The 27,019-nt window shown below is 37.8% G+C and overlaps 1 protein-coding gene and 1 long non-coding RNA gene across 3 annotated transcripts; one reads left to right on the forward strand and one right to left on the reverse strand.

The window, feature by feature from the left end:
* Positions 1-278: 278 nt before the first annotated feature.
* LYPLAL1 (lysophospholipase like 1) lies at positions 279-26,332 on the reverse strand. Of its 2 annotated transcripts, none has more exons than XM_040552853.1 (5): positions 26,166-26,332; positions 22,400-22,499; positions 12,371-12,540; positions 1,394-1,509; positions 279-782 (listed from the first exon to the last, which is right to left on the reverse strand). In XM_040552853.1, the coding sequence occupies exons 2-5, from the start codon at positions 22,444-22,446 to the stop codon at positions 546-548; spliced, it is 570 nt and encodes a 189-aa protein (XP_040408787.1). In that variant the 5' UTR covers positions 22,447-22,499; positions 26,166-26,332; the 3' UTR covers positions 279-545. The 2 variants fall into 2 exon arrangements, with proteins under 2 accessions (XP_040408787.1, XP_040408786.1); XM_040552852.1 differs by lacking the exon at positions 26,166-26,332 and adding an exon at positions 25,805-25,951.
* LOC121067918 lies at positions 1,516-9,848 on the forward strand. Its single transcript, XR_005818511.1, has 3 exons — positions 1,516-5,954; positions 8,158-8,164; positions 9,838-9,848. It is a non-coding gene; the product is annotated as an uncharacterized LOC121067918 (long non-coding RNA).
* Positions 26,333-27,019: the final 687 nt, after the last annotated feature.

Genomic DNA, 27,019 nt, shown 5'->3' on the forward strand with positions numbered 1-27,019 from the left:
AATTAGCTCACATAAAACTCGATCTGTAAAAACCACAACGATAGCAGGTAATACCAAGAGTCAGTGGTATAGCTATACACTTCTACTTGTGACTTTTAAAAATATAACACAAGCACATACCATTCTAAGTTAACTAATGCACATTGTATTTTGACAGGTAAAGGTCCATTATTTTAATGACTGTCCTTTGGTCCACTGTCTTGCCAGTGAAGACAACCATACCACTGCACATTTTTCCACTTCAGAACACAAAAAAAGAACTGCAGAAATGCAGAGGGTTACTTCCTGAATATTGTTTTATTATTTAAGAATGTTTTTAATATTATCAGTCATTATGTCCCATAGACTGACATAGATGCATCTTCAAAAACCGGGCAAAACAGAAAAAGAAACCCATATGATAAAGTGAGTTTTAATAGTCAGCACCATCATGTCAGTACTTAAGTGAACTGTATGGAATATAAGTGTTTACCTGAAGGTGTGCTTATATAGTATATATGATATTAAACCCAGAAACATCAGAAAGTATATGAAAGCTGCATCTTTTATTCATTTGTCTCTGCTTCAGTGGGCAATTTCTTTAGAATCCAGGTTTTTAGTTTTTCTATTTCAGTTCTGTTTAACTCATGATTAAGGTTTGGAAAAGTATGAAGGGATGTTGATACTCCCAGTGACTTTAACATCTTGTTGGTTTCTTCACCCCAAGAGTAGAGAACTAATTCATCCGCAGTTCCATGACACTGAAATAATTCTGGAAGGACGCTTTCATTTCTTTTCAAAGTCTAGATGGAGAAGAAACACTGTTAGACACATCACTACAATTTTTCAAAGAGTAGTTACAATTACATGGTGATAATTCACATAGCATTTCATTTACTTATCTGCCTTTTAGTGTGCATATCATACTGTCTACAAAAGCAAACAAGGAAATATAATTGCAAAAAACTGCACTTCAAATTCCCATGTGTTACCTCTTGACAAATTATAAGGTTTACATTTAGGGCTATGTCCCTCTCCAAATAAGAGAAACAGAAGAAATTCAAGACAGCAGGTGGAGCCCATGAGTGTTATAATTCACTACAAATTTTCAAAGTATATTTACATCTACAGGGACTGTAATACCTAATGACAACATGCAAAGCATTTCATTTGTTAATCTGTCTTCTACACTGACTTACTCTGAACACAGTAGTTGTTCTGTCTGTGCAAAAAGCAACATAACATCAAGGATAATCTTAAAGCCTTGTCTCCCTAATACCCTTATCTAGTTCCAGGAAATGTTTTAAGTTTAGAATATTAATCTATTGCCTCAGATGAAAAAACACTTTTTTTAAATTATCATGCTTTTCTTTTAGCTAAGCAATATTTCTGTAAAAGCTTTTCACATACTCACCTGGTAAACAGCAGAGTCTTTATTGAGAAAACTAGACAGCGCAAAGACTCCTGCCAGATCTTGATGAAACCTATATGCTAAATGCATTGCTATTCCACCTCCCATTGAAAAGCCTCCTACAATGCAACAAAAGAAACAAAGATTAGATTTTAGTATGTATTTATAACCCAGTGTCCAGTTTGGTTTTTATCTTTGGACTTTTATCTTTTATACACAATGCAACTGAAAACCATTTTGAATAACAGGAAGATTATTATAATCTTAATCAAAACATGATTCAATTAAGAATTGAGTGGGCAGCTAAAGAACTGCTAAAGAGTCATGACTGGGAAAGAAGAAAAAATCAGCCAAAACACTACTTTAGAAGGTGTTTTCTGTATGGTCCCCACCAGGTACTTGAGTGCCATGGCTATGTATTCTGTGATGTTAACATAGCAAAATCTTTAAACAGAGAATTCTCCCTGTTTTTTAATGCAACCTATTTTCCCCTTAGGCTAATATCATTAATGCATGAAAGATCTTTTACTATTGTACATAACTGATAAACATTCACATCATTAGACTACCACACAGAGTTTGAAGTCTGTTTATTGTTACTCCTTAGGATAGATAATAGGGAAAACCAGCAACATACCCCACCCAAGTTCTAACGATCTCTGAATTAACAGCCTTCTGTGTTCCACACATCTCTTAAGCTACACCAATTCCTCATGTGAGGATTCCTCAGGGATGTTTTTTACATGACAAACGTTTACTCATTAGGAAAGGAAAGAAATCCAGACCAGTGCATTAATTCACAAGGACACAGTACATAGGATATTATATTGACTATATCCAGATAATTACTAGCAGGAAGAATGACTGTCTTGCTAAAACATCTTCAGAATACAGATGACAATTGGCAGAACAGCTGTGACTGCAACTCTACTCAGAGCAAGCTGTAACATACAAGTATTGGTGATATAATTGGTTTGTGCCAGGCTGTTAACTGGTGTTAATTAGTTGCAAAATTCTGTGCACAGACCTTTTCACACACAAGACATGATTTAGAGATTGAAAGAGAAATACAAAAGTAGCAGACAAAATATCCAACCATTTTGGCTTGTTCCCCTTCTGGAGTGATCAAAAGGAGACTTCAAAATGAGCACAGCTCATTTGAAAGGACTGTGCAAACTCCTACGGGTTGACTTAGTGCTGTCCTATGCAGAAGTTTCACACAGCTGCTAGACAAAAGCCCAGCCAAAGGAAGCAGTGCCTATGCAGCACTGAAATTGAGCCCAATGACACCAAGCAACTTGGACACTTCACTGGATCCTGGGATCACACAGCAAGTCCCTGGTGCAGGTTCAGAGGCAGAAAATGCTGCACTCTGCAATTACTAGTGTGGTAAAGGCAAGACAGTCCTGAATAGGTAATCCTCCAGCATGTTTAACTGCAGGTCCCACCGGGTCTAATACCCTTCAAGATCAGTCCATCCTGCACCATGACTGGAAGATTTAGCTTGATTTATGTAAGAATTTTTCCTACAAACATTAGACTAATCCAGACAAAGTGATTTTTCTCCCACACAACAGTATTTTTTCATTGCTGATCATTTTGTTATCAGAATTTCTATTGAATTTTTGTTTCTGCTTACTGTCACCTTGTAGTCTTCAAAATGAATATTGCCACAACTGTAACTGAATTTTCATGACTTACAGAACTTGAATCTTAGGGAGAAAGTAGAATACACAGCTGGGAAAACTGGAGTCTAGCCTTCCTTTGTAAACAGTCCTCAAATCGAATCGGAGAGCTGTATCCTCAAACCAGGTGATATACTCTGTAGCTATGCACTGGGGAGCTAGTAACACCGATATTTGTCTTTGGTAAATAAAGACAGACCTGCTGTTTATTCTTTGAATCAATCTTTAGTTTAAAGTTAAAAGCAGTATGTCTAAGTGCCCAATGGCAGTTCAGAAACATAGGTAGTTAAGGAAAAGAAGGAACAAGCGTGAATAAACAAAAGCAAAGCACACTTGAAAAATCTCACATAGCCCTCATCACCTGAAATTTTGGAGAAACCCATCTTCACAAAAATATCAAATATACTACTGCAAGCCTTTCACCTGCATCATCATTTCCTACCAGATACGTTCTGTCACATGTATAAGAATTTGACAGTGAAAATGAAAAAACAACTGCACAAGACTCAGTAACCACAAAAATTACACCATTGACACCGCATTCAAAGAGAAAAACACAGCTTCCGAGAAAGTATATAAAAACAAAGCAAGTTACACAGTTATTACATAAATAACCTGTCCTGAGCTGAATTTTTCTTTATCCTCTTCTGTGGAATCCAATCTTTTACTTGTTCATTTCCTTTTGATCATTCTGAATAATGCTGTACCCTTCCCACCCAGGCACTTACACTGTAAGAGATCCTTTTGCATTTGTTTACAAATATTCTCCATACATAAATAAAACCCATTTTAAGTGTTTCAGAATACAATAAAGAAAAAGAAAAAGTTTGTATTGAAAACTCATTACTAGTTTGTAAATGATTTAATCTAAAATTTTGTACCCAGTTAGTCACAATCTGGCAACTCTATCTGCAATTACTCACCAGCAGTCTTTGACAATGCAGTCACCTTCTGTTCAGAAAAATATTAGGTAATGGTGCTTTCATGTGGCTTATACTACTATGAGAAAATGTAATACATAGGACTAGCTCTTTGAATTTGGTTTTCTAGGGGAAAACCTGAATTTTATCTCTTGACACAACAATCTCTGAGCAGATGCCATATAGTAAATACTTCAGAAACAACAATTTGTATAAGCATTTGCAGTTGGAGGTAAAATCTTTCGCTTACAAGAAGCACTACAGTGTAAGTTTGACATAACACAAAAAAGGCATGTTCATTCAGTTACTTCTACGGAATTCAAGTTTCAGATTAAGATAAAAACAGTACAGATACTACATGAAATAATGTATGAAGTGACAGAACATAAGCAACACAGAAAAGTACAAATATACTTATGTACACTGACGACTTCAGTATAATAAATACTGAAACCTTACAGCATTGCTAAACATACTGTAATAAGTTCAGATCAAAAATGACACTACATTTCAAATGGGAATTGGCAAAATGCAGCAAGACCCTTCAAGACAAACTTATATGCTAAGAGAACAAAGGCTGTACACAATGTTCAGAATTTACCAACGTTTCACACAAAAACTGTGCGTATTTTCCATTTTTCCACCCCTTACCTATTTTTAAAGAGGTCTGTGATTATTGCTTAAGAGTTAAAATAAGGATTGGATTTATAATGTGCAGGAGCAGTGATCTAATAGTATTATTTCTCCTTCCATTTCAGGAAAGCAATTAGCCATTTGCATTAACTTTCCTGCATTACAAAGGAGGTTTATGCACAGGCTAAAACATAACTGCATACAAAATGGACTCGATTCAGTAAAATCATTTCATGGTTACTGCAGCCAAGGCTGCCCTTGGGCTGGTGGGGAACGTGAAGCTCATTCTTGTTGGTGATAATGAGGTCCAAGATAGAGAAGTCAATGAGGAGACGTGCTATCATTTGCAAAAGGAAGCTATCATCAACACCTTCCAGGATGCCTTAGTCACTTTATTACAAATAATGATTATGGATTTATGAAACACCAAACCATGTCACTTTTCAGGTCTTTCCAGAATAATTTTTAAAAAAGCAATCACAGCTGTTTTTCAACAGTAGAAATCACAGTGGCAGGAAGCAATCTTCATTATTAATCATATTTAGTGCATGAATTCTGCCACCTGCATAGGGTACAGATCTTCTGCTGCTTGCAGAGACAAAACTTGAAATCTTGCATGAGTTACTTTTGCAGAGGCAGAAACTGCTTTGTTACAGCACAGAATCACAGAATTGTTGAGGTTAGAAGAGGAGTAACTCCCTGAAGAGGAGTAACCCCCCACTAAGCAGGATCACTTAGAGCACATTGCACAGCACAGCATCAAGAGGAAGAGGAATAGCTATGCCCCAGGCTTTTATAAGATAAGGATACAGGCTTGTGTGTAGGGGGGTTATCTTGGAGTGTTTATTTTAAGCAACATTTCTTCCTTTGTTTCTCTCTATTAGTTATCTTTCATCTTCCCTGAATTTCTCCAAATTTGTCAGTACAGCTTTGGTAACAAAGTGGAAAGAGATGGATGTCACAGAGCCTGTGCCAGCACAGTGCAAGCAGAGACAGTTACCCTTCTGTTCTATGAGGCTACACCAGCACTTAGAAATTGCCTTTGCCCATTCTGTTATCATCACAATACATTACACACTCTTACCTAATTTTCTTTCCATTTTCCCACCATTTTTCATTCTCAATTTCTCCTTTCTTTTTGAGATTTTAACTTAGAGTTGCTTTAATCAGTTTATTATCACGATTTTTTTTCCTAAAGCTACATTTCAGTTTACTTTCTGCTCTCCCTAGGGACTTTGATTTACCTTCTATTAATGGTAACAGCAAAACCTTGTTCTACACATCATCTGCAAAGAAGCTTTCTGTTCTGACCTTCCTTTTTCACATGTGAATGGAAGTATTATATACATTTAACAGTGCTCATATATGAATAACAGAAGAGTACAAAAATGCCAGTGGAACATCAAATTCCCTTCTCTACAGAACTCCCAGAACACTGCTCCTGTGTAAGTGCTTCAACATTTACTTTGTCTCAAGTGAATTTCCTCAGAGCAGCAATTTTCTCCTTTTAACTTATCTGTGAAACTTTACCAAACACTAACCTTACACACTAGAAGAACTGAAACGAATGGTTTAACCCTTGCTAGAAGTGTGTTACTCTGTTACTCAGTGTCTTTACAACAACAAAGGCAACTTCCCCTGATTGCATCAGCCACTTCCTCTTGCTAGGAACATGAATAAATTTGCTATTCAACCTTCTCCCCAGAAAACAAAACAAGCTTTTAAATGTGTATTTAAGTGGCACCAGTTTTACTGCTTTCTTGTAAAAAGTATACAATAGTTTCTAATGCATCATTTCACAATAAAACTACAATCCAATTATGCATTTTTTCAACTGAAACAGGTGGTAGAGGGGAATTCAATGTGTACCTAAGCAATATTTTTTTTAAGCAACAGAAAGAAATAGGAATCATGAAAAGCCTCAAATCAATTTTTACAGATATTACTCTATCAAAGTATTGCTCTTACTGCTCTATCTACACCTCATGTGTGTTCGTGATTGTTTCTAAGAATGACAGAGTCCTGCTGCAATACTTACCTGACATTTTTATGGACAGTTCACTCTTAATATTGAGCATGAGTTCTGAAATATCTACAACTGCAGACCCCCATAGCCCTCATGTGGTTTTATGGTGCTCTGCTCAGATGTGAGTACCTCTTCTCCCTAGTGAGATGTGAGTACCTCTTCTCTTGGCAGTCAGGCTATAACCAGCAGGATGGAGAAAGATGCATGACAATACTCCAAAACCAAATTTGCTCCCAACAAGAGAAGTCCTAACTTCGTATGCATGAGGTACAGAAGAGGAGTACATCTGGGGGCAAGTCAAAATGAAAGAAGGGAGGAAAAAAATTAGGTGTGAGCACAGGAAGGAAAAGATATTCACCACCTTTTAAGTACAAACATGGTCTAACATTAATGCCAATCACCGAAGAGAAAGTCTTCTAATAAGATCAAACAAGCCATTCTGTTAAAGAAAAGTTTCCCCATTGTTAAACTTACATTAAAAAATAAACTTAGAAAACTTCCTTTGCAACACCTCCTGTCATTTATGCCTCAGCTTTGCTCACTACTTCCTTCCATTTTTTTATCTCATACCTTTGCTTCTTCCATGCAATCTGATACACTAACAAACTCATCCTGAATACTAATCCTCCCTCTTTTCAACTCCTTCCTTAAAAATAGAACATATTTTCTGTTTCTTTGCAGAAAGTACCACCTATGATTCAAATAACCAAATCTCTAGCAACTATTTGCTGCATTGCTTGCAGCTAAAATGTTTATATTTTGTAAAACAGAGGAACTGTAAATGAACATTAAACCACATGAACATTTTGGAAGCATACACACATCTCAGAGCAATCTGCATCAAGATAACCTATTGCTTCCTACGACAAGGTAGCAGGTCTGGGGATAGGTAGGAAGAATGCCTGACATTTCTTACGTTAAGGCATTTTTATGATGTATCTTAAATCACCTACATAAAACAATTTAAGGTATAAAATGGATAGGATAACTACATTCAGAGGGGAGATAGTGATGGTGTCACAATGAGAAGTGTCAAGAACCACCCTATTATATTTGCAAATGACATCAAGCTGGGAAATGTACAACCAATACTGGAGACAATGAGAATCTAATATGGCACTGAAGAAACGAAAAATGCCTGAAGGATATGCAGAAGTGCAAAGTACCACTTTTGGGCAAACTGCAAGGTTATCTACACAACTACATAAACCTCCAATTGACTTCTTTTTCTTAAGAATAAGTCAACTGGAGATTCTACTGCATCACAAGTCTTACATATAAGATGTCAGAGTGCTAGGAAAAAAAGGACTGAACTAAGCAAGAAACCATTTCCAGTCATCTCAGCCTTAAAAGACCTTGGATGAAACTCTGCATCTGATCTATGGTGGTATTTCTAGCAAGGTATAGATATGCTGAAAACAGCCCAAAGGAGACAAAGAAGAATGAGTAGAGCAGTAGGAAATATGGTCTACTAGGAAAGATTTAAAACTGAAAAGCAAGGAGGGTGATTGTAACAACCTGTAACTGCATAACACAAAAAGAGGACGAAAACAGCCTATTCTTTATGCTCACTGTACAACAAGTATTCACGTTTTTAAACTGATCACAGAACAGAAACTATGTCATTCATATGTGAAATGTCATTCACACTGCATATCAAAATTGAGAATGTGCCACCTTTCGAAGCCTCCCATTTTCAGGTGGATCAATAAACAATGCAAGTTTACTCTGAAGCACTGAAAATTAATGTAAAGTTTTCTGATATTATGGGGGAGATAGACTAACAGTACTGCATTGAGCCCAGGACCTCATCAGCATAATTTAGATAAGCCACAAAGCCATGTAATGGGTGGTACAGAAAGAAATCTCATTTGAATTGTAGTGACAAATGGTAATGCGAAACCATAAATTTACTCTGATAGCAAGGTATTAAGCCCCTCTAAATGAAGACAACATTTCCCTAATAAAGACAGAAGATACAAGATGAGATGACAGCCAAAGCTTTTGAGGCCAAAATCAAAATGCCAAGATTGTAGGTGAAGTAGTTTGCCCAGTGTTTTAATGATTCATTGTTAAATTTTCATCTTCCCACCATATTTACAGTATCCTCTTTCTCTGGGATGTCAAAGCCAAGTTATTTCCTCCCCATCCCATTCTCACACACACAGATGGAAACACTAATATTTACACACACAGAGGCACAGAACTTTCATGTTACTTCCACCATGGTTCAGTAGCTATGTAAGAAGTCTAGCAATAAACAAAAGTGGTTGTGTCTTGTGTTATTGTTACAGTACAAGGGGTTAGGAATCATGCATGTGATTTTTGGCATACAGTCAAATCTACAGGACTGTTGCTGAAAGTTTATTTTCACTGGCTGCTTACACAAGTGACTACAGGTGGCAAAGCCCAACATGCTTGGATCAGCATTTCTACACTATACTAAAAGTGACCTGTAAAAGAAGGAAAGAAGTACTAAAACAAGAACAGAGAACAAAAGGACAGCCTTTCACTGAAACGTAGTTCACTGAAGTGAGCAGAATCAGTATGCTCCAAATGAGAAGCGGCTATTTCTGTATTTTTACACACTATCACAATGGAAGTGGTAAAAAAAGAAAGACAAAAAGACCCATCACCCGCAAAAAAACAAGTCAGTTTTAAGTAGAAAATGAAATGATTATCCCACATTTCAAAATGTGTTTATTTGCTTAACTAATTTAGTAATGAATTTAGACATTTATATAGAACTAAATTCCATTTTTAATAAGGGGTACCATCAAAGGTCCAAGTGTCATAATTTGACAAACTTCATCATATTCTTATCTCCAAAGTCAATATAAACTACTTAGAGTTATTTGCAAGTGCTTTAGCCAGGAATACCACTAAGAGTAACATCAAAGGAAGTGACAAGGGAAGTGACTTCCATTATCAAATTCAGAGAATGATATTACTTTTGAATAATTAATACTTCAGTAACAGTTTTCCTTCCTTCCCCCTACAAGGTCAGGGGAATAAAAACCTCAATGAACCAGAAGTCCACTTCTATCCAAAGACCTCTGTATTAGGGGGAAAGCAACACATCAAATTGTCAGGAAAAAAGAAGGGGTAGATGAGCCACATGCCACTACAAGCTGGTTGGTACAGTGAATTTACTTGCAGGTTTTAATAATACTTTATCTCCAGTGCATTAATTCTTTAGAAGCAGATTCACAGTACAGCTGTTAAAAACAAGGTTGCTGCGATGTTTTTATTGATATAGAAAATGAGGGGCATGGCACAACCAGACTCCATCCTCAGGTTTAGGGTTCAGCCCTACAGGCAGCTGCTTCTGGATTTCAGAGCTAACTGTGCTACCCAAACAGCACAGGCTGTAATTTTTCTCAGAACACATGATCTTACTGTACCCATAGTCTTCAGCCTGGTGGAAAGTTTGAATGACTCCAGAAGGACAATCATCCCCCAGAACACCAGGTGCTGGGCTTCTCATTTTCCACTGCTCAAGTGCCTGCCCCTGCTTCCCCTCTCATCCCACTCGCTCTCCTTTATGCAGTGCTCCCTCAGATCTTGCCTTCTTATCCCACACCTCAGAGCTGTCAGCAGCTGCCCACCTTCCTACTTGCCCAACACCTAGCTCGCCCTCATCTAACAATATCTTACACTCATCCTCAGCCTGTAATTTCTAGTCCACTATTCCATAAAAAACCATAACCTTCAATCTTGTTACCCTCCTCATACTTACTGTTTTCTTTCCACTCATTAAAACTCCCACATATTGCAAAATAGACTGTCCTACAACCCCGTTCTCCTTAACCATTTAAGGACCATCTCATTCTCTGTGGCTCCCTGCTTATGCAACTGTTCTCAGATTCTGTGACTTACCTGAAAAGGACCCCCACTGCTCTTCACAGACTTTTGTCCATGTCCTCCAGTCCCCTTCTAAGCTATTTTGTTTGTACCTTCTGTAAGACATGTATCATTACAGGCTTTATAATTTGGTGCAGAGGGACTGAATGCATCTTCATAAACAGTGGCCTCACATTCTCTGTTATAAGGCTGCCGGGTGCCTTTACAGGAATTGATTTCCTCTAAGAAACAATGCCAGAATCTGGGAAACTATTTACATAAAGTCCCACCTAAAACAACCAAGGATGTCACATTATGCTGACTCTGATATTTAAACCAACCTTTATGCACAGAAACCTCACAGGATCTGTTCAGCTTCATTCTGCATTGGATCCCATGATGGCTAATCATTAAAACCAGCACAGAGAAAGCACAAAGTTCCCATTGAAGAGCACAATCTTGTGCAGCCATGTGTGACAACTCATTTTCCACTAGACAATTTTTTTTAAACAGATTCCTTTCTGCACTTTGGCTGGAGCTAATTCAGGGCTGCCTTGTTTTGTTAAATAAAAATAAGATTCAACTGTATAGAAGCAACATCTGTAACAGAGGCAAGGAAACAGTACCTTACTCTAGAAGCCTGAAACCAATGTTCTTAAGAACAAAGAAAGTATCAATATTTTTTTTTCCTTACAGAGGAGGCATGCAAGTGTGCAGAGAGAGGGACTTCCAAAGACATGCTGAAACAACTGGTGCATATCAACTTCCTTACTCTGTTTACAACTTGCAAAAAAAACCTTTCATACTCTGCAGTCTCAATACTACTGATTTTGAGGGCTACAGAGAAAGGAGAAAAGCCTAGTAGCAAATTGGATCTGTAAACAGAACATCTCCCAGCTCACCCTACAGAAAAGCACCTGTGCTTCTTCAGCTGTTTCCAAGCCATCAGGTATAATACAGGAAAGACAGATCAAAGAGTGTGCTGACAGCCGTCCAAAACAATACATTCAGCAGCCAGGGCAACAAGCCAGAAAGGGAAAGTAAACAGAGGCCTTCAAAGAGCAACATAGGGCTAGACCAAGAAAACACGTAGGCTGAATGGTAGTGGCTCCACCATGCAGGAGCTTGATGGCATGACTCAGTTGACCATAAATTTAAAAGTTCCCACATTAAGAGTTTTTTCCCTAACCTGAAATAGTTTGTGGTCTAGCAATGGGATACTGAGCCAAGGACTCCTGAATTCTCATTCTCTCTCTCACGCACACTACTTCTTTGGCCTCAACATCCCACTACCTATTTCATAGAACTACTGTGAAGGCCACTGGAAACCTGTGGAAATTAAGAGGGACAGGAAGACAGACATGAAATATGACAGCTAACACATCATTTGTTATCAAGTGTTAATCTTTAGTGGTGTAACATGAGACTTGTTTCCCCATGAATTAGCTTAAACCAAAACGTTTAGAGCAGTAAGAAGAAGTCCATGATTATTTATATGCTACCTCTGCATTCTCCAAAATACAAGCTGCTTTGGGAAAGTATGCTTTTCCATCCTTGAAGAGGGCAAAAGGTAAGAGGTATACATTTTTCACTGTTTCAAGTAAAGCACTGCTCACTCTGTTTTAAATCACGATTACAAATTATAATTTACAATAAAAACAGTTTCAAGTTACATTTTTGAGGGCACTGCTTGCAGTTAGCCTCATTCACCACCTGATACAAGTTTGAATAACTATTTAATATCCTTGAGGACTGGCTGCTGAAGGGGTTCAACAGAAGCAAGGCATGCTCATGTGAGTTCAGGGCGGAATAATTTCAAAGTAGATCTCAATTAGAAGGATTAAAATAAACACTTTTTAAAAAACAGTCTTACCTATTAGTATCCTATTCTTTGCGATGCCATTTTTAATCTCATCATTGATCAAGTCTGTAAGTCCCCGACACATAGAGTCAATGCTTTCAATGTGTTCTGGACAGTCATTAGAGATCTTATACCTGTCAAACCACACAGTGGAAAACGCTCCTTTCATGGGTGTATATGGCCTAGAGTGGTGGAAGGAAAAGAAACAAATGATTAACAAAGCGTAAGATCAAAGTGGTCCACGTAACTCATAAATAAAAACAATTCACTATCCGCCCAACAAAGGAGAGAAGGAACCTCTTTCAGCTCTAATTCAATCACTTCATATTTTCCTGCACTCAAAACACCATCATCCTTCAAGATGGAAGACGACATTTGGCAACTGTAAGATGCAAGTTTCAGTCAATTCAATGTCAAGGTTCATTAGCTGAGCTAAACACTTTCAATCATAATCCTGTCAAGAGGTTCCTAATCCTAAACAAAGCTGGGGTTGAAATTTACCTGGGAACAGGACAGACTGAAATAACTGCTCAACAGGACAACTTTGAAGGATCTAGCTTTGTGATCCAGTTGTCTTATTTTTGTTGAAATTAACAGGAGAGGTCTACTTTCTATAAATACATGGAGGGTGAACCTCCATGTATTTACAGAAAAATTCTTCCTTCTGTTAATTTTTTTCTTAAAAAAATACAGCCATCCTCACCTTCATGAGGCAACTATCTCAAAAATAACTGAAATAAATGCCATGGAGGTATTGCTTGGTGTGCAGACAAATTAAAGGCACAATACTTTTTCCTTCCATAATACTGTGTTGTCAGATTGGTATTTTAGATTCTTTAACTTGCTGCCCAAACCTCAGATACCCATGAAAGGTACAATTTAAAGCAGCCTTTTCTTTGTTTTTACATAAAGAAGATTAATTGAGCTCTGAAATCCCATGAAAGGTGATCTAATTGCCTTGCAACAGTTCCACAATTTAATACCAAACACAGTGCTTTGAGTTTGATGCTTCAGCTCAAAACCAAGCCCCCTAAAATCCTTAACTGCAATGTTTAATCAGCTGGCACATATTTCATTTTTACTTAAGCTCAGATGAGTTCAGATCAGATTACAGATCAGATTTGCCTAAAAACAGACAGCCTTTGATAAATTTGTCTGGACAAGAACCCACTGAAAAACTAACATTGACTTCTGTGCTCTCTTGCCTTTTTTCAGTATTAGGATTAAACAAAACCACAATTGGCCTAAAATGAGAAAGCCACTATTTCAATTATTCTTAATGAAGGAACAAATTCTGCTTTTATTAATACCAGAGAGGTTTCATATATGCAAATGTCTATTTCAAACACATAAATGCTTCCACTAGCAGAAGTGTACAAGAGGCTGACTTTTTGTATTACTCAGTCACACAGGTCAAAAATGAGAATGCAGATTTTCTTCTGCCAGGTGCTATGAACATGAAATATGTAAGATTCGTGACAAAAGCTGATGAACCAAGCATAAAGAGGCAACGAACAGCAGACAGGTACACACACACTACACTGTTTCATCTATTTGAACACAGCCTCAGTGAAAAGTACGTAAAAACTGAAACAATCCACTGTTACTCAAAATGGCACACATGTATGTGGTCAACTTTAGTACAGAGCACACTTTAAGTTGTCCCTCATTTGCTTAACTCGAAACTAAACATTTACTTAAGCACTAGAATTAACATGTACTTTTAAAATTAGCCCTTACTTCTCCACTAAAAAAAGGTAACCATTGAAGTAAAGGAAATTCAGTGGAAATACTTCATACACCCAACAAGCTGAAGATAAATGAAAAAATTGTTTTACTTTCCTAGCACTAAGACTGTATCTAGGACTCTTCCCAAATGAATTCATCAATACCTAAGAAACAAGATTACAAGTTTCTGATTACAAGTTTCTAATTTACCTAAGTTTATCAGTTTCTAAGAGGAGCCATTCCAGCCAAAATTACCAACAGCGAAGTCCATGGAGTTTCTGAAAGTCACTTGGATGATTTGATGTACAACAGACTAAGCACTTCAGCAAACAGCATTTAATTCATGGTTTAGGTTTCTCAAACACTTTTACATCAGTCCTGGTAAAAACACTTAGCAGCTAGAGCCAGAATGCTTTATTTTCTAGTAAAACCAGAGTAACTTACATATATGTTAGAAGAGATGTGTAAGGTTTTAGTATTAGTACAGAAGGTCAACTCATGATTTCCATATAATGAAGACACATTTTGCCTTAAATAAACAAAATATACTACAAAAATATTAAAATGTACTTCCCCATAACTGAAAGACAATTTAGAATCAGGACAAAGTCCATGATGAGATTATAACACTTGATCAGAAGTCAAAACTCAGGACTTTTACCTTTCTGTCCTTGCAAATTCTTCAAAGACTATTGTGTCTTAATCCCACAGGAAAAGACCCCCAAGCAAACAGGCAAGACTCTTTCAGCTGTCTCAAAAACATCCTTGCAACCACTCTTGATTTCTCAGAAATGCATTAAAAATAACTTTTACATAAAGCTGAGAAGTAAGATTCTTTTAATGGTTCACCCAACTGGCACATCTGTTTTAGTCATTCACCTTGTTCCTTAAATAAATCCCTTTATTAGTTGGCACACTACAACTCAGACATTACCACGGTAAACAAATATGTTTGGCATGGAACCATCTGTACAGCTCCAAGAATACAGCACAAAATTTCTTCATACAATTAAACCACAAAAAAAAATCCCTATGTTACATTGACACGAGAGGCTGGACTAAAACATACTAATGCAAAGAAATAAGCCTGGAGTGAAGTCTCCAATTAAGCACAGCATGGTCAGTTATGTCAGTTAGAGACAGCATCAGGCCAAATGGTCATTTTAAGTTTGGATTTTTTTTTTTTTTACTTTCCTAAATTCAATCAAAACTTGAAACACTAGTCCTAATGCATTTTTGTGTGCCTCACTTATTCTCTTTTTAAATGGTATTGAAAAACAAAGCTGTGCCCCTAAACCACATGCTTTGGAAACTCTGAATACAAATATATAGCCCTGCCCACACCCCAGACTTTGTTCATTTTTTTTGAAGGATGTGTTTTTCCCTTGCTTATTAGGCCCCTGGAGCACACAAAGGATTCAAGATGATATCAGAAAACAAAAATCACGAGTCCTTCTTCCAGATATATCTAACTTCCCAAACTGTTCCCAATTTTAAGAGATGTTTAAAACAACTTCCTAGAAGTGGCACTAACTCTCTAACTAAGATAAGATGATGGAAGGGAGACACGGCTAACAGCATTTAAGAAACTGCAGGCAGGTTCCCTCAGGAAAAGAAACTTTAAAATGTTTCCTAACACTTGCTCCAGGCCATTTTTTCTTATTACTTCACAGGTCTTCTTTTTCAAGGGTGTGTAACCATTTTAAAGGGTTAGTAAGCATCTATAATGCTTGCCTTATGAGTACACTTTTTGAAGGACTGAACATGAGAATGCAGTTTCAGGAAGATCCTACATACCCAACATCTGAATGTCTTAAAAGGAAAATATATGCTGTAAAACTGTCAACCTTTTAATCTTTTAAGCATATATTCAAATACAGAGGTCATCTTCACTGTTGGTTTCACTGCAAAGTTCGTAAGTAACACAAATCATTCATGTTTTCACAAATTAAAGATAGGTAAGCTTCTGCTAATGTAAGTTATGTACCAATTATGAAAATGTAATGAAAGCAAGCAGTAATGCCTCCACCTTCTTCTACTTACGTGAAACACGGAGGCCTAACCATGTTTAGAATTGTGTCAAATAATTTGAAGTAATCTTAACAGAAGTGGACAGGAACCTAGTAATGCCACACAAGGTTCAAATTCAGATCTAAAGGCATACAAAACTCCATCTCCAAAACGTTATTAACATAGCAATTCAAATAAAACTAAATGTGTTTTGTTAACCAATAAATCACTGTCCCTGTCAAACATTAAGACCTAAAAAGATACAACAGCAAGAAAACTAGCTGCTTTAAATAAGAAACATGAGACAGCACCTTGATAAACAGTAAGTATTCTTCCCCCAACTCTTCCTCCTAATGAAAAAATATATCACTGCCTCTACATTCAGCACTACGATCACCCTGCTAATACAAACCCCAAGCCATCACCAGTGGTTTACAACTTTCTTGAAGTTCCAGACAGAACTTCCTGAGATGTCAGACGGAATTGGGAATTTATCATGAAGTTAGGCTTCAAGATTCACATAAAGGAAGACATGTTAAAATTTCTGAAATCTTTAATTTTGCTTCCTTCTCAAATCTATCTCCTTTCAGTTAGGAAACACAGAGTCACATAAGACTTTGTAATGTTGTCTTTTAGAAGTCTACACATCCCTTCAAGAAAATCTACAGAGCACATTGCCAGGTTACTCAAGTTCTAGAAGCAAGTCTAGACTCTGTTAAAACTGATGGCAGTTTTTCCAATGAAAGCAAGTTTACTCCCCAGTCTGCAACAGAAAACCTGGTTCATAATTCTGCTTTTGATTCCCACTGTCTACTTGAATCAAGAAATGAATTAGAAGAAGATAGGGGGAAGGCAGAGAATCCACTTATTCAAATCAAAAGCATTATGCAAAGAGCTAATCCAAATTGTACTTTATGCTAAATCTGAGGCTCAGCACAGTTTACCAGTGAAACTTTGTGGTATGGTAATCCCAGCATACGTATCAGATTTTTTTCCCCAGGTGTAGGGGTGGTGACTCGTGGATTTGTACATATCAGAGAAACAGCAATAACATTGTGGTTGAGTACGCCATAAATTACCTTTCCCACATTACCTGTGGCTGCTTCATAAATTCACTGAAAGAAAATTGCAAGAGGCAAACCAAGGCTCTGATCTGATTCAGTTCTCCATTAAGGGGTTTGAAAGATATTTTAGTTTTCAGAACAGTACCCCTTCACAAGCTGGTGGCAAAGAACACTGAAGATGGATGAATGACATTAGCTAAGCACAAAAAGACCCTTAAAACTCTAAAAAGACTGTAAAGCAGTAGTACAGAGTGACAACTTAGAATCCCACAACTGCTTGATGGAGGGCCTACATGTAAAAGACTATCTCCAGTTCTTCAGCATTGGAAAGTGGTTGAGGGAAGAAATGCAAAAGGAAGGATGTTTAAGAGTGTGATGTAGTTAAAAGGATTAATAATCCTAGATTATTGCCAGTAAGTTTTTCCTTGTCTCCCTCAAGCACTATTAAAGCATCTCTGACAAGAGCTTATTGCATTCCACATAGTATTTAGTATATATCCACGTTTTCCTCAGCTAATGGAAGAGGAGCAATAAAAGGAAAATATGAAGTTTGTCCATACAGGCTTTCATCATTATTATACAGAATATGGTAAATTTCTGCTTAGGAGAAGAAAGAACTACCCCGTAATACAAACCAAAACCCTTTTCACTTGTCCCTCAAAATTCCACTTCTAAAAAGACGTCTTTGTGTTAAATTTATGAATGAGGTTAGGGCTCACAAAAGTGAAGGATTAACAACATTTGCTTGAGCCAAACATACTATGATAGGCACCATGCACGCTCCCCAATGCGGCTCTGCCAATCCATCTCAAGTCTGACCTGCAGTACCCCTGCTGCTTTTCCAATCCTAGGCCTCTCACAAGGAGAGACTGCCAATGCAGCTGAATGGTGCCAAACTGTCTGGTGGTTTTGCAATATAGCCAAATGGGGACTGTGATGAGATGAAACTCATTTCCACCGTGAGCAGAGCAAAGATGCGAACCTAGGTAAAAGGATGGAGACCAATGCATATAATACTGAGAAGCTCAGAGCAGCCACATAGTTACAGACAACGGAAATTAGAATATATTGAAAAAATAGACAAACTCTGCAGAGACATATTGGCCATAGAAAGGTATGTTGAGTGAATGTCAAAAAGATCCACAAAATAGCCTGAGCAGTATTTATAGTTTACTTTCTGACTTGCAAAAGAGGAGGGCTGTCAGAATGGAATGCTAGACAACGCAAAGAATCTTTGACCTAGATTTTTTAAGGGAATTATAGAAGGTAAGGTATACTTATTAAAACAAATGTAGCCTAAATGGTTTTAACTTTACCACATTAGCTCCTGCAATGCCAATTTAAACTATCACTTTCTATCAAAAAAAGGTTAAATTGGGTGGTATTCAGTTCTGATTTAGAAACTCAATAGAAACCTAATGTTTAAGTCACAGGCATAGCAGCTGAAACAGTATTTAAAGCTGTAACCATCCTGACCCAAATAAAAAGGAAAAAAGAAACCCTTTCCTTTAAAACTATTACTGTAGACGTGGCTTTAGGGATTGCATCAGATACTAGATCTACAAGTTGAGATTCTGCTTTTTAATTAGGAGATATACACTAGCATTACAATGTAGAGGAAATACCAATTCTGTTGTCTTTAGCACATTAACACCAGTATGTTAGCACTGGTCTTGAAAGAAAGCTAAAGCTGAAAGAGCAATCTACTAAAATAAAAACTTCTCATTTTCAGTATCCCAGTTGCCTATATTACAGAGAAAGTAAAAACCCTCTCTAAGAAGAATAATCTTAAAATTCAAGTTTGTAAAGCAAGACATTTCAACAAAATCTGCATGTATCACCTTCAGGTATTTAATTTCCAAACATACCGCACTTTCAGTTGCTGCTACTCTTGCTGCATCACACTGAGTCTTCAGATCTGTGTATTACTCAAGCATGCTCTTAACCGCAAGAATTTTACTGTGATTTGCTATTAAAACAGCTGCACAGTTTCTAACTACATTGTTATTTTCAGTCAGGAAACAGGCAAATTTGAGACACTTAAGACACTCCAAAGTGATGGAGAAAGCGTGAAAATGCTGCACACATTTCATCTGTTTGGGGGACATCCAGTGCTTATTCTCTACATAGAGCCTGTATATTATATAAGTGATTGATCAAATAAAAAATAAGCCTTTATAAAAAGGTCTAGAGCATTTTACAGAGACCTACGGAGAACAGTACAAAATATTTTTTATAAAATGTAGTTCAGAACTGTTCTAGTGCTTGTACCAATATAAGGAAAGTACCCTCTACAGTGTTTGCTGAAATCAATGCTAATCAAGCAGAAAACATGTTTTAGAATTCTTCTAGATTACATGCTGGGATGGTTTTCCAAAATAATTTTCAAATGTATTGACTCTTGAATCAAAACACGCCTGAACATCTGATGCTGTAGTAATAAATGAAAAACACGTGTATCAGCACTGGGGATAAAATCTACATAAATTGAAACAAAATCAATCCACCCTCCACAAAGAACAAAAAATATGCTTCATTGAAAAATTTGAATTCCACTGCTTTTCAGAACTCTTATGTGCTGAAGAGCATATAAGGCCAAGTCTACAGATCTACCTATCAGCAGAATTGTATCAGTAAGAATTGTGAAGAGGTATTTCTGACCTGCACTTTATCCTGCGAAAGCCTGTAACGCTGCAGTTGTATCATCAAACCTGCTTTTACTGGCATAGATACTTTGAGAGTGTTCAACATGTATGTGGTAAGCTATGCTGGAAAAGACAGGAGCTTACAGACTATGAACTACATCCACATAAGCAGCATTTTGCCAGAAGAGCCTATTAGCCAAGCAATCCCACATCTTGCTTAACTTCAAGCTTCTCTTTGATTTCATCATGAGAGTAAAAACCTGCTGGCAAGCTTTGCACTCTGCTAAAATTGACAATGCAGTGGCAGGTTATGCCATCCCCCTCATCCCTGTAGCTTTTTACCAGCACCCCTCTTTATTTCCACATGTTCAAAGGCTGGATTAGAACTTTCTTCAGCATTATCTGTACACCTGTGGGTATCATTATCAAGGACACTTAATTCTCCTGTGATGCCAGAAGCATTTAGCATTCTTGTCAAAACATATATATGTTTTGTGTATGTGCATGTGTGTATATATATTTATACATACACACAAAATCAGCATATATTCAAGTGGCTAATGCAGATAAAATTATTTGAATGTTTGCTATTCAAGTTTGGATGTTCTAGGTCTTGTTTTTTTTTCTGTGGACAGAAGAAGAGCAAATATTGCAAACATTCCAAAAAGCATAGTGTGTTTTGAACTTGAATACCAAACCAACATTGAAAGGGTCTGCAAAGGCTTCTGTTACTTCTGCTTCCACCAGTAATCCATACCTTCACAGATTTCACTTCTCATTGCTGCGAACAGTGGCAAACATCATCGTATTAAGGATTTCTGTTTTATTTCACTATGTCAGCTAATGGTGCTTATCAGCAACAGAGGGTTCTACATCAATATTCCTAAGCATACTTCATATTGCCAAACAGTGTGCGTACTTTTTCTTTGAATACAAAACTGCTCACAGCTTTGCTACGAAACACTTTTGAATCAAATCCTAAAAAACTTCAATCTACTCTAGAAATGAGTAAGAATGGCCTCAGATTAAAAAAAGAAAGAAGTTAACTATTACTCAGATCTTGCAATTACAACCATATATTTCTTCCCATCCCTTTACCAAATTAAATAAAGCCTAAATAAAACCAAAGCCTTATGATAAAGACAAATTCCCCCAAATGCCATTCATTTGACTCTGATCTTACTGGTTATTAATACATACATACTTTATATACAGGGTTATCCAAAAAACAGAAAAATACTGGACCTCAAAATTGCAGTGGGATGGAAAAGTGAAGCACTGGCCTAACAGACACGGTCTGAATTGCTTTGGCTACACATAGCATGTGAAGAAAGAATTTCATAAGGAAGCAAAGCCTCAGCATTTCTCCTGTACTTGCTGCTGATTGGGAAGAAGTGGAGCCCATCAGCATGTTTGATACAATACTGAAAACTCTAGCCATCACTTTAGCCTGTCATCGATGAGCTAATGATCACAGTATTTACAGACAGTCATATCTACTACCTGCTAACCCCAAATACACTGCTTCAAAAACTTCTCATGGGCTTGATTTTTCTGTTACAGTGAGTATATTCACAGTCTCTCAATGGCTTTTCCCGCCTAAGTAGATCATAAAAATACATGGTCAAGGAAAGGCTTTTCACATATTAGTGAGTGCCAGACAAAATCTACTATTATACTTGTTTATACCCTCCAAGAATTTTTTTCAAATCTCTGTTTCAAACCTTGAAAGTCCATGTAGAATGTCACAATTTCCTTTCTCTTTCAGCATTCAACCACACTTCAGAACAAATTCAGATTGAAACTTAAGTCCTATTATCTTTAAAGGAGACATAACCTTGGCCCAAAGACACCTTAAAAAATGGACTGATACTAAGAAAAAATAAACATCTTTGAAATATAAAGGCAAGTCTTTAGGTTGCTAAATATGAAGGTAGGTACCCAAATTCTGGCCTTTTCTGGTTAACCTCCTTAGCTTCCAAATTGACAGGAGTATATATTTTATCTCTTTCTAGTATACCACTATGACAAATATCACTTAACAACAAGATTTTACCTACAGCGACCATTGAACACAATTCTCTTTAAAAAGAGTTGTGTCTGATGCAAAGTAAAGGAAACATGTAATTTTAAATTCCCAGTCCTTCCTCTAGTAGCTGAAGATCTTTCATATCGTACTTGTCACAAAGATCAACCACCAATAAGGACTGAAGCTTGGCATTAAATACAACAAAGTATTTTAGTGGTTAATTTATGGAAGTTAAAATAGGTAGGACAGTGACCCAGAATACAGCTCTGTAATACCATTACAACACACACTGGAGTATCTTCTACGTGCACCAAGGATGTGGAAAGAGGCTACGAGGACAATATTTGAAAGCGAATTAGAAACTGTGACTTATGTGAAGTCTTAACCATTCAGCATTACCGATGCAGGACAGCAATGCACTGTTGAGCTCTGATTTTTGTCAAAAAGCATAGACTAAGAAAGAAGGAGGAAATATTACCACAATCTGTACCAATATTTAAAAGCATACTTTACAGTACTGGACTACAGTAATTTAATCATACTGTTAAAATATACTGTGCAATACCTGGCAGGAGCTGTTGGATAAATTACTTTTATATGCTGGAAAGCCATGTCTTGATTCAAAATTTGTTTTATCCATGTTCTTGCTCCTTGGCCAGTATCACCTGTATCACAATGAAGCATACAATAAGAATTATCCTGTGCATTTAGAAGAAAAACTATACAATGTCAAATATATTTATACTAGATTTCTAAATTAGATCTGATTTTTAAATCACAAAATTAATCCTTCAAATTGTTATATTTATATATATGTTCTTTAATAACCTCTATTGCTTTCACTATGAAGATGGACTCAAAGATTCCCAGAAACAGACTCTTTAGGAGTCTCAACAGCTTAAGCTTAATAAATACTTTACTACATCCAGGGACTAAAGTACCTCCTAATCAGGCCACAAGGCTTAATGTCTTACTTGCAACTTACCTTATTTGCTGGTAACAGAAACAAACAAAACATACCAGTGAACATTTTAAAAAGTGAGTTAGAAAACCTGCCGCTTCCCTTCGAAAAAATGGATTATTTTTACTACAGCATTTTATATTAACCCACTTCAAAATTTAGTCAAGCAATAAGGAAGACCTTCACATTTAATTATGCTAGTATTATACATAAGCTTTAAGCAAAGTATCAATCAAACACTCCCAACTATTCATAAAAGTGTTCAAGATATGAGTTTGAATTAAAGTATCTTGCAGGCTGCTCAAAAACATTAATCCAACAGTTCTATCTGAAGACTAGTTGAGATCTGATTCTCAGCGTGCTTTTTTCCTGGTCTTATCAACTCAGCGTATATACAAAACCCCTATTGACTGAAGGGCAATGAACAGATATACAAGAACTCAAATGCAGCACGTGTTCCTTGTGAACAAATATACATCAATCTGAGTTAGTCTGCTCCATTACTTGATCTCAGATTGGTCAGGTTGACTTTAAAACTCACTGTATTCAATAAAACACCCACAGCACAAGAAAAAGTATTGTCCTAATCCAGGCTTACTGCCACCTTGCATGGTTTATTCCAAACAATGACACATGAATATACCAATTTATTCCTAAAGTGACTAAAATTCCCCAGTGAAGGTTTTCTCTTGCTTTACCATTCACAGAAAATTCAGAGATTTATTTACATTTACAATACATTTTCAGAAATAAAAAAAGGAAAGCAAGAAGGATCTAAGCCCAGCATTTTTTTTTCTTTTGAGCACAAACAGCCGATGAAATTCTGTTTGACCTAAATATTCCAAGTGGCAATTAAACAATAGGGTCTGCAAACCAACACAGATCTTACTCTATGCTATTTTAAATGGTAAAAATCAAATTTAAATCTGTAACTGGATGCTCCTGAACACAAGCACTTTCCTTACGTGAGTTGTAAGGTCTGAAGTCCCAATGCAACCTCACAGAAGACACTGTTAAAACCCAAATGTTTCTCTTAAGAAGGCATCAATAAACTTTTTTTACACTTTTTTTCCCCTCCAACTACAAAGCAAATCTACACGTTTCAAGTACTTGCACAGGACCAACCCTCACAAAAGTAAACCTAAGCAACTATGCAAACAGTTGCAGGATTAGGACTTAGGTCTTTGTAAACTCCTTAATGATGCAGAACACATCTTTTATTATTTACTCACATTTCTTAAGCTTTGCCAACTTCAGCACAAGCATCTACAGTGCTTGAACTAGTTTGTCAATGAAAAGTTAATAGAAAACTCAGTAAGTAATAGAAAAATTGACTACAGCATTGTGTGTGCCAAGAGTCCCCATAGTCCAAGGGCTCTGCTATCTGCAAGCACTTGCATGCAGAGGTAAAACATTTCAATTCAGTAATAACATGATTTTGAGGAGAGGCAGAGGAGACAGCAACAGACTTCCAAAGAGCTTGTCTTTCAAGCTGTTCGTAGATTTCAACACTATGTTCTTCTGACTGTTACTGGTAAGAGGCAATTAACACAGTCAGATCTGTTACAAACCTGAAATAAACCAATGGTAACACTATCTTTTTCTCCCCTCTGAAGTAAAACATGAATCACTTTCCTTCAAAATATAGCTTGAGTTTTCAAATTTTGTCTCTGTATTTGTCAAGTAAAGTTGTAAACTTACACGTTAAGTGCATGTACAACATGCAAAGTTATACACTGAAGTCTATAAAGTTACTGTACATCTAGTACAGTAAAAGATTGATTTATTTGCCTTCCTTGCTGTGCTATGAAATGGATGGATCCTTTATTTAAAATTAGACGTGCAGCACTGGGAATTTTCTAGTGTCTTTCTCTACCATTTTGCATTTCCATTCTCCACTTGTTACATTTCGTCTGCAGAAAGCATTATGGATTCATGCCATCTGACTGCCACTTTCCATCACAAGTGCTGTACAGAAAGCACCAATTCCGCTTCATACGCCAGCCCACAGCAACAGCACTGTGGCCACCTCTGTTTTAAATTCTATTCTGCGGAATTGCTAAACAAAACCAAATAAAAGCACCCTTGTACTTCTCCCTCGCAAACACTATGACGGAAATCATATCAAAAATGAAAAATTGTAGAGTACTTTAACCACATGTGGCATCAGCCTCTAACCATAATCTTTCCTTACTCTTCCAACATGAGAGGAAATTATTTCCTCAAGCATAAAAGCATTAGCGTTAACAAGAGGGCTGAACACATTTTACCAAGCCTTTCACTTTCATTCTTTAACATGCAAGATTTGAGACAAATGTAAATAATCTGTATTATAGAAATGAAATTAATAAGCACCCACATCTTCGTTAAACTAAATATAATTACTAGCGAAAAGCAAAGGTTAGAGAGAGACTGAAAGAATTAAGCACTTTGACACGTGCACAAAGGCCAACAGAACAAATTTCCAAGGCCTTGTATCTACTAATTTATGACCTATGACCACTTTTTTTTTTGTTACATAGACTTTTTGCTCTATTTAACGGTTCTGTTAACCCTTAGGTGAACACCGGTGGGTCCTGCCCGCAGACTGCTCACCGATGTGGCTGAGGCACGGGGCCAGAAGGCACTGGCCGGCAACCTGCTGAAGAGGCACTGTGCACAGCAGAAGCACACATTAAAAGAAACTAGTGATACTCTGTCATCAACCTTAAAAGAACCTAGCGATACTCTGCCATCAGCCTGAGCCCCCATCCTTCGCAGGAGGCCGAATGACCAGGCGCAGCAAAGCAGGGGGCACGCCAGCTCTGCGGGCAGCCCGGACACACGCCGCGGGCCGGCCCGGCGTGCTGGCTCCGTGCGGGGAAGGCGAGGCCACAGCCGCGGGGACACGAGCGCCCGGAACGGTTCTTCCTCGCCCTTCAGCCCCGCCGTGACCAGGCCCGCCCGCCGAGCCCCTGCCCCGCCGCAGAGGGAAGGAGGGAGGGGAGAGGGAAGGAGGGAGGCAGCCACCTGAGCCGTGCAGGAAGATGAGGGAGGCGCTGTGCCGGCCCGCGGGGAGCACCACGCTCCGCTGCAGCACGCCAGGCGCCGCCATGCCCGGAGCTCTCCGCCTCCTTCTCCCTCCCTCAGCCCGGCTCGGCCCAGAGGCGGCCCCGGGCTGGCCCTGGCCCTGCCCAGCAGCTGCTGCCTGCCCCTGCCGGCGCCTCGTAGCGCCCGGCCGGCCTGCAAGGGAGCTTTCTTCGCCCTTCCAGCACAGTCGGGCTGTGTAGCGGTAGCTCTCACGCTACGCGGTCGCTGCAGTCGGGCCTGAAAGATTGGAGGCTTTACGTTGAGAAAATATAAATAAATAAATATTAGGGGTTTGCCTCACCGCAGCTGTGCCCAGAGCCCCCAGCTCCAGGCACTGTCGCTCCAGGGGAAGCAGCTTGTTACTTGTTCTTGTCCAGGCCATAGAGAAAAACTGCAGCGTTACTGGGTTGTTCTCACTGATTTTTTTCATCTTCATCTGTACTTCTTCAGCCTTTCAAACAGCATTGTCTTAGATTTAAAATGAGGTTTCCATAGGTACCTATAAATCTGCCCTTTTTTACTAGGCCAAGTAAAAATCTTGCCATGCTCTCTGAGTTCGGCCTGGCTCTGAAGTTCTCACTTTTAATTCCATATTCTATTACTGCCATCTATTTATAGAAAACACTATATCTGTACAGACCCTATATTTAGAAATACCATATGGTAGGCAAACCAGGGATCAAACAGCAAAGGGAGGGGGGTGGAGGACGTCCCTTTTATGTAGCTTAGGTGGTTGGAAATGCGATTAGGCTTCAGTCTCACCAGGTGCACATTTGTGAGAATAAAGGCCCCATTGGCAAATGAACTGAGGAGAGGCAGGTGGCAAAGGGCCCTTTGATGGCTCCTTCAGACCCCATTTCAGAAAGTGAAAGGTCTGCAAGGACCAGAATAAAAAAGGCCCGATGACCGTTTGCAAGCTTATCTGACCTTGATTAATTTCTGAGCATAGTGACCCTGATGTTCTTGGTAGGTTGTGCTGTGCTGCTATATGGGAATAAAAAGTAGGAGTATTCTTTTGCCCGTTTACTTTTTTTTTCTTTTCTTTTTTTTTTTTTTTTTTTTTTTTAATATGTTAATGTGCACTTTCATCAGGGTCATAAGACTTCTTTCTAGTAATGTGTAGATTAACCACCTGCCTTGATGCTTTGAGGTTTG

The sequence above is a fragment of the Cygnus olor genome, chromosome 3 (genome assembly GCF_009769625.2).
Source record: "Cygnus olor isolate bCygOlo1 chromosome 3, bCygOlo1.pri.v2, whole genome shotgun sequence".
NCBI classification, from domain to species: Eukaryota; Metazoa; Chordata; class Aves; order Anseriformes; family Anatidae; genus Cygnus; species Cygnus olor.

Coding starts and splice junctions, on each gene's coding strand:
- LYPLAL1 (XM_040552852.1), bottom strand. CDS start 25,889: ATGGCGGCGCCTGGCGTGCTGCAGCGGAGCGTGGTGCTCCCCGCGGGC. Junction 1,510..12,370: donor AAAGAATAGGATACTAATAG/GTAAGACTGTTT, acceptor GTTGCATTGTAG/GAGGCTTTTCAATGGGAGGT. Junction 783..1,393: donor AAGACTCTGCTGTTTACCAG/GTGAGTATGTGA, acceptor TTCTCCATCTAG/ACTTTGAAAAGAAATGAAAG.